At 44.1% G+C, this 12,930-nt stretch overlaps 1 protein-coding gene and 1 pseudogene across 1 annotated transcript in view; one reads left to right on the top strand and one right to left on the bottom strand.

Moving 5' to 3' along the window:
• wipi2 (WD repeat domain, phosphoinositide interacting 2) overlaps positions 1-2,824 on the bottom strand; it is a 28,991-nt gene extending 26,167 nt beyond the window's left edge. The window contains exons 1-2 of the mRNA XM_031817459.1: positions 2,592-2,824; positions 47-129 (exon numbers count right to left, since the gene is read on the bottom strand). Of these exons, the coding sequence (XP_031673319.1) occupies positions 47-129; positions 2,592-2,665 (157 nt within the window). The 5' untranslated portion in view covers positions 2,666-2,824. The remainder of the gene's footprint in view (positions 1-46; positions 130-2,591) is intronic.
• Positions 2,825-7,595: 4,771 nt separating this feature from the next.
• Positions 7,596-12,930, top strand: part of LOC116364214 (monocyte to macrophage differentiation factor 2-like) — a 38,184-nt pseudogene continuing 32,849 nt past the window's right edge.

Raw genomic sequence — 12,930 nt, 5'->3', positions numbered from 1 at the left:
ATACACACACAAACACGTCATAAATCCATATGATATTGATACTCACTACATTCATAAATCTGCTCCAACTTGTCCACAGACGATAGGGAGAAGAACTTGTAGCCTGATTTGGTTCCAACAGCTAAAGACCTGGAGAGAGGACACACACACGTTAGAACAGATACCTGACTTAATGAGAGAGAGAGACAGGCTGGTGACACAGGCCTGACCGAGGGGAGAGAGACAGAGACAGGCTGGTGACACTGGCCTGACCGAGGGGAGAGAGAGAGATAGGCTGGTGACACTGGCCTGACTGAGGGGAGAGAGACAGAGACAGGCTGGTGACACAGGCCTGACCGAGGGGAGAGAGAAAGAGACAGGCTGGTGACACTGGCCTGACCGAGGGGAGAGACAGAGACAGGCTGGTGACACTGGCCTGACCGAGGGGAGAGAGACAGAGACAGGCTGGTGACACAGGCCTGACCGAGGGGAGAGAGACAGAGACAGGCTGGTGACACTGGCCTGACTATGACAGTGTGTGTTTGAGTGACATTGGGTCACACGGTGTGTGTTGCAATCCCACTACCCAGAAAGACCAGAGTGGTCAGCAATGGCATCCACTTTCAGACTCCACCAGGGACGGGTAGAAATCACCAAACACCACCAAGATCAATGTATCAAAACACCATCAAGATCAATGTATCAAAACACCATCAAGATCAATGTATCAAAACACCATCAAGATCAATGTATCAAAACACCATCAAGATCAATGTATCAAAACACCACCAAGATCAATGTATCAAAACACCATTAAGATCAATGTATCAAAACACCATCAAGATCAATGTATCAAAACACCATCAAGATCAATGTATCAAAACACCATCAAGATCAATGTAACAAAACACCATCAAGATCAATGTATCAAAACACCATCAAGATCAAAAATAAACTACTAAATACATTGATTTCCGCTCTTCTCACTAAACAGCAAATTATTGCGTCTTGTTATTATATTTAGGCCTAGCTGCCTGTTTTTTTGTTCTGAATATATTCCCCAAGGCTACTACACGGCTCCTTTTGCCTTCTTGCAATGCAATACTTCAACGTTGATTCAATTATTCGTTTCAGGGGTTTTTGTGAGGTCAACACACCATTTCTCTAGAGAGAATTAAATCATTTACGAGAGAAGTCAAATAGGCTAGTGGCTGGAGTGTTGGGCCAGTAACCGAAAGGTTGCTGGATCGAATCTCTGAGCTGACAAGGTAAAAATCTGTCGCTCTGCCCCTGAACAAGGCAGTTAACCCACTGTTCCCCGGTTGGCCATCATTGTAAATAAGAATGTGTTCTTAACTGACTTGCCTCGTTAAATAAAGGTAAACATTTTAAAGACGCTGGGAGTTGAAGTTTTATGCAAATATCCAACCAAGTTCAGCTTAAACTTACTAATCAACTACAATGACCATCATACATTGCGCCTGTTCTTTTCAATCTTGAATCAAATGGATTCACTCTGCGCTTGTACGCCTGCTAAGTTAGGTTAGATACACACAGGCCAATGATGGATGTATATAAACCCTGCTGATGCTATGTATTGGCCATTGAGAAGCTTTAAGTCATATTGGCACTCCTCAGTAGGAGCAGTTCTCCATTGGAAATAATGGAATTCTACAGTATTTACATTAAAGGTTTCAAGGACAACATTACATGTGTTTAAGTATTTTTTGTTGTTGTAGTGGGGACAGTAGCATTAGAACTTTCCAAAAATGTATCATTTATTAGTAATTTCCTATGCGGACCTGACAGAGACAGTGGAATATTTTCAATGTTTTGGCAATTGAATGTGCACAATTTTTGGCTTTGGTATTTCCATTAAAAGGCGCTAATCATTTTAATGTAATTATTTTATAATGCATTTAATATAAACATTTAAAAAAAGAATCGAAACAGGTTTTTTTTTTAATAATGAACGGAAACGACCTCAAAAAGCACGAATCGCTCAGCACACTTAAACATTTTATTTTATTTAACTAGGCAAATCAGCAAAGAACAAATTCGTATTCACAATGACGGCCTACACCGGCCAAACCGGGGATTTGTGCACAGCCCTATGGGACTCCCAAACACGGCCGGATGTGATACAGCATTAGTACATACGCATGGTCTAAAGTTTACGGGAGGTTAAGCACATTCTCAAGTCAAGTTCAGTTTGACGACTGTGCGTGAAAACTGGTACACGCATGTTTAGGGCCATATTCTGTGAATGTGTAGCGTTTATACATGAGGGCCCAGGTGAACCGTAGCTTTCTGGGCAGAGAGGAGATCTCGCCTTTTCATCGTCCTTTGCCCAGATTTTGGTTCAGGTATCAATACACTTTATCATATTAAGGAATGATCCCCTCGCCTTTTTGTGTTAGACAACTAGTTTATGCTTCTTGTTTATCCAGGCACTTTAGCTAGCTGGCTGGTTAGCGTTTTAGCTGGCTGACGACATGGATGCTAAAGTAGGCAACATGATCAGACAGCTTGTCAGCTAACTAGCATCTCTCCCCGGCCCTCCTCTCCCTCCTCCCCGGTCCTCCTCTCCCCTCTCCCCGGGCCTTCCTTACGTGTTGTCCTGGTTAAAGTTGGCGAAGAGGAGCTGGCTACAGCCGGTCTCCCCGCTCTGACTAGCCAAGTTCATGGGCCCGGCACCATCTAATCCAGCCGTGTGAGAAAGCAGCAGTCGGGTAGGTTGTGGATAGTAACTGGGTGAGAGTGAAGTTGGCCTGTATTCATGGAGCCATCTCGCTGTTCTCTTGTTGTTGTTGTTTTCTCCGTCGCTGTTGCCCCCTCTCTCTGCGCATGGGCGGTAGCAGGGTTTTGCGACAGTTTCTTAAAGGGGCCGTTCCACCATTTCACAGGTTTGGTTTACGGTTGTGTTTGGGGATGGAAGAAGTGTGGTAAATGACAATCACTTAATGGGAACGTCTAAAAAAATCTATACATGTATCGGAATCTCGTTTCAGTTGAAACAATAATCTGTTCAACGACCACCTTATACCAAAGATTTTATTAACTAACCCAAGATAGACCAGAGCCTGTCGTTTCCAATGGGAACACATTAATCATAGGTGGCAGAACAAGCAAGGAGGTGGGCAGAGATTTCCGTTAGGAAGCACACTGCCGGCCACAGTGCTTCCTCTCATCACCATGTTTGGTAGTGAGTGAAACGCCAACCGGATGCTTCATATTTACACATCCGGTGAAATATCTGTCTCATTGTTCTGTGGCTGTGGCTATACGATTGATATTATTGATATTCTGACGTACTTGTCACCAGGAGATGGCGCAGTCTGACAACATACATTTTCATAATTTCCGACACTGGACAACTGCGGCATAAGAACTGGAGACAGCGTCCAAGATGCCCGCCCGTTGTTGTCAAGGTAGTGTAATGTACTGTAATGTAATGTAATGTACTCAAATCAAATTGTACTTGTTACATGCCTTGAATACAACAGGTGTAGTAGACCTTACCGTGAAATGCATGCTTACAAGCCCTTTACCAACAAAGCAACATTTTTCAAAAGTAAGACACTTTTTCCACATTTTGTTACGTTACCCAGCCTTATTCTAAAATGTATTAGATCGTTTTTTCCCTCCTCATCAATCTACACACAATACCCCATAATGACATCACAATACCCCATAATGACATCACAATACCCCATAATGACAAAGAAAAAACAGGGTTTAGAATTTTTTGGCAAATGTATAAATGGAAAAATATATATATATATCACATTTACATAAGTATTCAGACCTTTTACTCAGTACTTTGTTGAAGCACCTTTGGCAGCGATTACAGCCTCTAGTCTTCTTGGGTATGGTTCAACAATCTTGGCACACCTGTATTTGGGGAGTTTCTCCCATTCCTCTCTGTAGATCATCTCAAGCTCTGTCAGGTTGGATGGGGAGCATTGCTGCACAGCAATTTTCAGGTCTCTCTAGAGGTGTTCGAGTCCGGGCTCTGGCTGGCCCACTCAAGGACATTCAGAGATTGTCCCGAAGCCACACCTGCGTTGTCTTGGCTGTATGCGTAGGGTCATTGTCCTGTTGGAAGGTGAACCTTCGCCCCAGTCTGAGGTTCTGGATCAGGTTTTCAATAAGGATCTCTCTGTACTTTGCTCCGTTCATCTTTCCCTCGATCCTGACTAGTCTCCCAGTCCCTGCCGCTGAAAAACATCCCCACAGCATGATGCTGCCACCACCATGCTTCACCTTAGGGATGGTACCAGGTTTCTTCCAGACATGACGCTTGGCATTCAGGCCAAAAAGTTCCATCTTGGTTTCATCAGACCAGAGAATCTTGAGTCTTTAGGTGCCTTTGTCAAACTCCAAGAGGGCTGACATGTACCTTTTACTGAGGAGTGGCTTCTGTCTGGCCACTCCACCATAAAGGCCTTATTGGTAGAGTGCTGCAGAGATGGTTATCCTTCTGGAAGGTTCTACCATCTCCACAGAGGAACTCTGGAGCTCTATCAGAGTGACCATCAGGTTCATGGTCACCTCCCTGACCAAGGCCCTTCTTCCCTGATTGCTCAGTTTGGCCGGGCGGCCAGCTCTAGGAAGAGTCTAGGTGGTTCCAAACTTCTTCCATTTAAGAATGATGGAGGCCACTGTGTTCTTGGGGACCTTCAAGGCTACAGGAATGTTTTGGTACCCTTCCCCAGATCTGTGCCTCAACACAATTCTGTCTCTGAACTCTACGGACAATTACTTCGACCTCATGGCTTGGTTTTTGCTCTGAAATGCTCTGTCAACTGTTGGAATTTACCACAAGTGGACTCCAATCAAGTTGTAGAAACATCTCTAGGATGACCAATGGAAACAGGAAGCAACTGAGTTAAATGTCGAGTCCCATAACAAAGGGTCTGAATATGATGTAAATAAGGCATCTGGTTAACAAAGGGTCTGAATATGATGTAAATAAGGCATCTGGTTAACAAAGGGTCTGAATATGATGTAAATAAGGCATCTGGTTAACAAAGGGTCTGAATATGATGTAAATAAGGCATCTGGTTAACAAAGGGTCTGAATATGATGTAAATAAGGTATCTGGTTAACAAAGGGTCTGAATATGATGTAAATAAGGCATCTGGTTAACAAAGGGTCTGAATATGATGTAAATAAGGCATCTGGTTAACAAAGGGTCTGAATATGATGTAAATAAGGCATCTGGTTAACAAAGGGTCTGAATATGATGTAAATAAGGCATCTGGTTAACAAAGGGTCTGAATATGATGTAAATAAGGTTTCTGGTTTTGATTTTTATTAATACATTTGCTCTAATTTCTAAAAACCTTTTTTCTATGTAATTACGGGTTATTGAGTGTAGATTGCTGAGGATTTTATTTAATCAATTTTAGAATAACGTAAAACAACGTGGAAAAAGTCAAGGGGTCTGAATACTTACCGGATGCACTGTATAATATAAATATATATATACCCTAACCTAAACCCTAATATATATATATACATACCCTAACCCTAAATATATATATATATACACCGAATGCACTGTATATTATAAATATATATATATAAACCCTAACCCTAAATATATATATATATACACCGAATGCACTGTATATTATAAATATATATATATATACCCTAACCCTAAATATATTATTACCGAATGCCCTGTACATTATAAATATATATAAACCCTAACCTAAACCCTAATATATATATATACATACAGATGTTAATGGTCACATGGTTAGCAGATGTTAATGGTCACATACACATGGTTAGCAGATGTTAATGGTCACATGGTTAGCAGATGTTAATGGTCACATGGTTAGCAGATGTTAATGGTCACATGGTTAGCAGATGTTAATGGTCACATGGTTAGCAGATCTTAATGGTCGCATGGTCAGCAGATGTTAATGGTCACATACACATGGTTAGCAGATGTTAATGGTCACATACACATGGTTAGCAGATTTTAATGGTCACATACACATGGTTAGCAGATGTTAATGGTCACATGGTTAGCAGATGTTAATGGTCACATACACATGGTTAGCAGATGTTAATGGTCGCATGGTTAGCAGATGTTAATGGTTACATACACATGGTTAGCAGATGTTAATGGTCACATGGTTAGCAGATGTTAATGGTCGCATGGTTAGCAGATGTTAATGGTCACATACACATGGTTAGCAGATGTTAATGGTCGCATGGTTATCAGATGTTAATGGTCACATACACATGGTTATCAGATGTTAATGGTCACATACACATGGTTAGCAGATGTTCATGGTCACATACACATGGTTAGCAGATGTTAATGGTCACATACACATGGTTAGCAGATGTTAATGGTCACATGGTTAGCAGATGTTAATGGTCACATGGTTAGCAGATCTTAATGGTCGCATGGTCAGCAGATGTTAATGGTCACATACACATGGTTAGCAGATGTTAATGGTCACATACACATGGTTAGCAGATTTTAATGGTCACATACACATGGTTAGCAGATGTTAATGGTCACATGGTTAGCAGATGTTAATGGTCACATACACATGGTTAGCAGATGTTAATGGTCGCATGGTTAGCAGATGTTAATGGTTACATACACATGGTTAGCAGATGTTAATGGTCACATGGTTAGCAGATGTTAATGGTCGCATGGTTAGCAGATGTTAATGGTCACATACACATGGTTAGCAGATGTTAATGGTCGCATGGTTATCAGATGTTAATGGTCACATACACATGGTTATCAGATGTTAATGGTCACATACACATGGTTAGCAGATGTTCATGGTCACATACACATGGTTAGCAGATGTTAATGGTCACATGGTTAGCAGATGTTAATGGTCACATGGTTAGCAGATGTTAATGGTCACACGGTTAGCAGATGTTAATGGTCACATGGTTAGCAGATGTTAATGGTCGCATGGTTAGCAGATGTTAATGGTCACATACAGATGGTTAGCAGATGTTAATGGTCACATACACATGGTTAGCAGATGTTAATGGTCACATACACATGGTTAGCAGATGTTAATGGTCACATACACATGGTTATCAGATGTTAATGGTCACATACACATGGTTATCAGATGTTAATGGTCACATGGTTAGCAGATGTTAATGCTCACATGGTTAGCAGATGTTAATGGTCACATGGTTAGCAGATGTTAATGGTCACATACACATGGTTAGCAGATGTTAATGAGTAGGTATGGGTAAAAGTGACTCGCCAATCAGGATAGATAATAAACAGAGTAACAGCAGCCTCTCTGAGTAGGTAGGGGTAAAAGTGACTCGCCAATCAGGATAGATAATAAACAGAGTAACATCAGCCTCTCTGAGTAGGTATGGGTAAAAGTGACTCGTCAATCAGGGTAGATAATAAACAGAGTAACAGCAGCCTCTCTGAGTAGGTAGGGGTAAAAGTGACTCGTCAATCAGGATAGATAATAAACAGAGTAGCAGCAGCGTATGTGAGTCCCTCCCTCCCTCCCTCCCACCCAGCTCCTGTTTGTGTTCAGACGCACAGGGAAATCCGTCTCGCTAGTTGAGAACAGTAACAAGTGAACAGATAAATACATGCTGTCTCCGGTATGGACTTTAAGAAGAGCCGATATGGAAGGTAGGCAGAATATTATTCTAGACAGAGGAATTAATATATCTCTGATAAAGTTCTGTTTTATTGAACTACTTAACTAATATTGTTGTTTGTCGGTTGGTTGACGGTTGGGGTTAGGTTGGTTGGAGTTAGGTTGGCTGACGGATGGGGTTAGGTTGGTTGACGGTTGGGTTGGTTGACGGTTGGGGTTAGGTTGGTTGACGGTTGGGTTGGTTGACGGATGGGGTTAGGTTGGTTGACGGTTGGGTTGGTTGGCGGTTGGGGTTAGGTTGGTTGACGGTTGGGGTTAGGTTGGTTGACGGTTGGGTTGGTTGACGGTTGGGGTTAGGTTGGTTGACGGTTGGGTTGGTTGGCGGTTGGGGTTAGGTTGGTTGACGGTCGGGGTTAGGTTGGTTGACGGTTGGGTTGGTTGGCGGTTGGGGTTAGGTTGGTTGGCGGTTGGGGTTAGGTTGGTTGACGGTTGGGGTTAGGTTGGTTGACGGTTGGAGTTAGGTTGGGGTTAGGTTGGTTGGGGTTAGGTTGCTTGACGGTTGGGTTAGGTTGCTTGACGGTTGGGGTTAGGTTGCTTGACGGTTGGGTTGGTTGGCGGTTGGGGTTAGGTTGGTTGGCGGTTGGGGTTAGGTTGGTTGACGGTTGGGGTTAGGTTGGTTGACGGTTGGAGTTAGGTTGCTAGACGGTTGGGGTTAGGTTGGGTTGGTTGGAGTTAGGTTGGTTGGCGGTTGGAGTTAGGTTGGTTGGCGGTTGGAGTTAGGTTGGTTGACGGTTGGGTTGGTTGGCGGTTGGGGTTGGGTTGGTTGGAGTTAGGTTGGTTAACGGTTGGGGTTAGGTTTGTTGACGGTTGGGGTTAGGTTGGTTGACGGTTGGGGTTGGGTTGGTTGGCGTTTGCAGTTGGGTTGGTTGACAGTTGGGGTTGGTTTGGTTGGCGTTTGCGGTTGGGTTGGTTGGCGGTTGGGGTTGGGTTGGTTGGAGTTAGGTTGGTTGACGGTTGGGGTTAGGTTGGTTGACGGTTGGGGTTAGGTTGGTTGGAGTTAGGTTGGTTGACGGTTGGAGTTAGGTTGGTTGACGGTTGGGGTTGGGTTGGTTGGCATTTGCGGTTGGGTTGGTTGACGGTTGGGGTTAGGTTGGAGTTAGGTTGGTTGACGGTTGGGGTTAGGTTGGTTGACGGTTGGAGTTAGGTTGGTTGACGGTTGGAGTTAGGTTGGTTGGAGGATGGGGTTAGGTTGGTTGGAGTTAGGTTGGTTGACGGTTGGAGTTAGGTTGGTTGGCGGTTGGGGTTAGGTTGGTTGGAGTTAGGTTGGTTGACGGTTGGAGTTAGGTTGGTTGGCGGTTGGGGTTAGGTTGGTTGGAGTTAGGTTGGTTGACGGTTGGGTTGGTTGACGGTTGGGGTTGGGTTGGTTGACGGTTGGGGTTGGGTTGGTTGACGGTTGGAGTTGGGTTGGTTGACGGTTGGAGTTGGGTTGGTTGACGGTTGGGTCTAGGTTGGTTGACAGTTGGAGTTAGGTGTTTTGCTAGCTGATATGAAGCCATGTGCACCGATGCGCTTGGGGACAAGTGTGTGTGTGTCTTGCCACTAGCAGGATTCAGAAACAGATCCTCTTAGATTTAAAGACCCGGTGGATCAGACACCACGTCTGATATTCAGCATTACTAACATTCTGTTCACTGCTGTAGATTATAGTTTCCCATTCTAACGCAACAAGCGGAATGTGAGAGAGAGAGCAGGTGAAAGTTTAAGCCCAGCCGAGGTAGACACAGCCACCCCCCTAGTGTGTGTGCTCCATTATAACGCTGATACCATAGGAGGGTCGTTAGATCAGCCTTGGCCGCTCACACTAATGATAGAGAAAGACAGGAAGAGAGAGGGAGAGAGTAGGGAGAGAAAAAGAGGGGGAAGATGGAGGTAGAGAGAGGGAGTGAGAGAATGGAGGAGGAGATATAGGCAGAGTTGCAGTTGGGTTGGTTGACAGTTGGGGTTGGGTTGTTTGGCGTTTGCGGTTGGGTTGGTTGGCGGTTGGGGTTGGGTTGGTTGGAGTTAGGTTGGTTGACGGTTGGGGTTAGGTTGGTTGACGGTTGGGGTTAGGTTGGTTGGAGTCAGGTTGGTTGACGGTTGGAGTTAGGTTGGTTGACGGTTGGAGTTAGGTTGGTTGACTGTTGGGGTTGGGTTGGTTGGCATTTGCGGTTGGGTTGGTTGACGGTTGGGGTTAGGTTGGAGTTAGGTTGGTTGACGGTTGGGGTTAGGTTGGTTGACGGTTGGAGTTAGGTTGGTTGGAGGATGGGGTTAGGTTGGTTGGAGTTAGGTTGGTTGACGGTTGGAGTTAGGTTGGTTGGCGGTTGGGGTTAGGTTGGTTGGAGTTAGGTTGGTTGACGGTTGGAGTTAGGTTGGTTGGCGGTTGGGGTTAGGTTGGTTGGAGTTAGGTTGGTTGACGGTTGGGGTTGGGTTGGTTGACGGTTGGGGTTGGGTTGGTTGACGGTTGGGGTTGGGTTGGTTGACGGTTGGAGTTGGGTTGGTTGACGGTTGGGTCTAGGTTGGTTGACAGTTGGAGTTAGGTGTTTTGCTAGCTGATGTGAAGCCATGTGCACCGATGCGCTTGGGGACAAGTGTGTGTGTGTCTTGCCACTAGCAGGATTCAGAAACAGATCCTCTTAGATTTAAAGACCCGGTGGATCAGACACCACGTCTGATATTCAGCATTACTAACATTCTGTTCACTGCTGTAGATTATAGTTTCCCATTCTAACGCAACAAGCGGAATGTGAGAGAGAGAGCAGGTGAAAGTTCAAGCCCAGCCGAGGTAGACACAGCCACCCCCCTAGTGTGTGTGCTCCATTATAACGCTGATACCATAGGAGGGTCGTTAGATCAGCCTTGGCCGCTCACACTAATGATAGAGAAAGACAGGAAGAGAGAGGGAGAGAGTAGGGAGAGAAAAAGAGGGGGAAGATGGAGGTAGAGAGAGGGAGTGAGAGAATGGAGGAGGAGATATAGGCAGAGTTGGAGACAGAGTGCCCCTCTTTTGGACGATAACAATGCTTTCTCTGATCAGAGCCTTTGTCCCTTCAGGCTCACTGAGACACACACGCCTGTTGTCCTTTAGCTGACAGAATCAAATCACATGTTGTGTGTCACATACGCTGAATACAACAGGTGTAGACCTTAGCGAGAAATACTTACTTACAAGCCCTTAACTCTATTTCTTGAACTGCAATGTTGGTTAAGAAAATATTTAGTAATTAAAAATAAAAACCCATCTAAAAGTAACACAAGAAGAACAAGACTATATACAGGGTTAGGGTTAGGGTTAGGGTTACCGAGTCAGAGATACTACCAGAGATACTGGTAGTCTAGTAGAGTGATGGACCACAGTGAGACCAACCATCTAAAAGTAACACAAGAAGAGTACATAACAATAACAAGACTATATACAGGGGTTACCGGTACCGAGTCAGAGATACTACCAGAGATACTGGTAGTCTAGTAGAGTGATGGACCACAGTGAGACCAACCATCTAAAAGTAACACAAGAAGAGTACATAACAATAACAAGACTATATACAGGGGCTACCGGTACCGAGTCAGAGATACTACCAGAGATACTGGTAGTCTAGTAGAGTGATGGACCACAGTGAGACCAACCATCTAAAAGTAACACAAGAAGAGTACATAACAATAACAAGACTATATACAGGGGCTACCGGTACCGAGTCAGAGATACTACCAGAGATACTGGTAGTCTAGTAGAGTGATGGACCACAGTGAGACCAACCATCCTCTCTGGTAGTCTAGTAGAGTGATGGACCACAGTGAGACCAACCATCTAAAAGTAACACAAGAAGAGTACATAACAATAACAAGACTATATACAGGGGCTACCGGTACCGAGTCAGAGATACTACCAGAGATACTGGTAGTCTAGTAGAGTGATGGACCACAGTGAGACCAACCATCTAAAAGTAACACAAGAAGAGTACATAACAATAACAAGACTATATACAGGGGCTACCGGTACCGAGTCAGAGATACTACCAGAGATACTGGTAGTCTAGTAGAGTGATGGACCACAGTGAGACCAACCATCTAAAAGTAACACAAGAAGAGTACATAACAATAACAAGACTATATACAGGGGCTACCGTACCGAGTCAGAGATACTACCAGAGATACTGGTAGTCTAGTAGAGTGATGGACCACAGTGAGACCAACCATCTAAAAGTAACACAAGAAGAGTACATAACAATAACAAGACTATATACAGGGGCTACCGGTACCGAGTCAGAGATACTACCAGAGATACTGGTAGTCTAGTAGAGTGATGGACCACAGTGAGACCAACCATCTAAAAGTAACACAAGAAGAGTACATAACAATAACAAGACTATATACAGGGGCTACCGGTACCGAGTCAGAGATACTACCAGAGATACTGGTAGTCTAGTAGAGTGATGGACCACAGTGAGACCAACCATCTAAAAGTAACACAAGAAGAGTACATAACAATAACAAGACTATATACAGGGGCTACCGGTACCGAGTCAGAGATACTACCAGAGATACTGGTAGTCTAGTAGAGTGATGGACCACAGTGAGACCAACCATCCTCTCTGGTAGTCTAGGAGAGTGATGGACCACAGTGAGACCAACCATCTAAAAGTAACACAAGAAGAACAAGACTATATACAGGGGCTACCGGTACCGAGTCAGAGATACTACCAGAGATACTGGTAGTCTAGTAGAGTGATGGACCACAGTGAGACCAACCATCTAAAAGTAACACAAGAAGAGTACATAACAATAACAAGACTATATACAGGGGCTACCGGTACCGAGTCAGAGATACTACCAGAGATACTGGTAGTCTAGTAGAGTGATGGACCACAGTGAGACCAACCATCTAAAAGTAACACAAGAAGAGTACATAACAATAACAAGACTATATACAGGGGCTACCGGTACCGAGTCAGAGATACTACCAGAGATACTGGTAGTCTAGTAGAGTGATGGACCACAGTGAGACCAACCATCTAAAAGTAACACAAGAAGAGTACATAACAATAACAAGACTATATACAGGGGCTACCGGTACCGAGTCAGAGATACTACCAGAGATACTGGTAGTCTAGTAGAGTGATGGACCACAGTGAGACCAACCATCTAAAAGTAACACAAGAAGAGTACATAACAATAACAAGACTATATACAGGGGCTACCGGTACCGAGTCAGAGATACTACCAGAGATACTGGTAGTCTAGTAGAGTGATGGACCACAGTGAGACCAACCATCTAAAAGTAACACAA

Source organism: Oncorhynchus kisutch, unplaced genomic scaffold (genome assembly GCF_002021735.2).
Source record: "Oncorhynchus kisutch isolate 150728-3 unplaced genomic scaffold, Okis_V2 scaffold1037, whole genome shotgun sequence".
NCBI lineage: Eukaryota > Metazoa > Chordata > Actinopteri > Salmoniformes > Salmonidae > Oncorhynchus > Oncorhynchus kisutch.
This window is presented reverse-complemented; position numbering and strand designations above follow the sequence as displayed.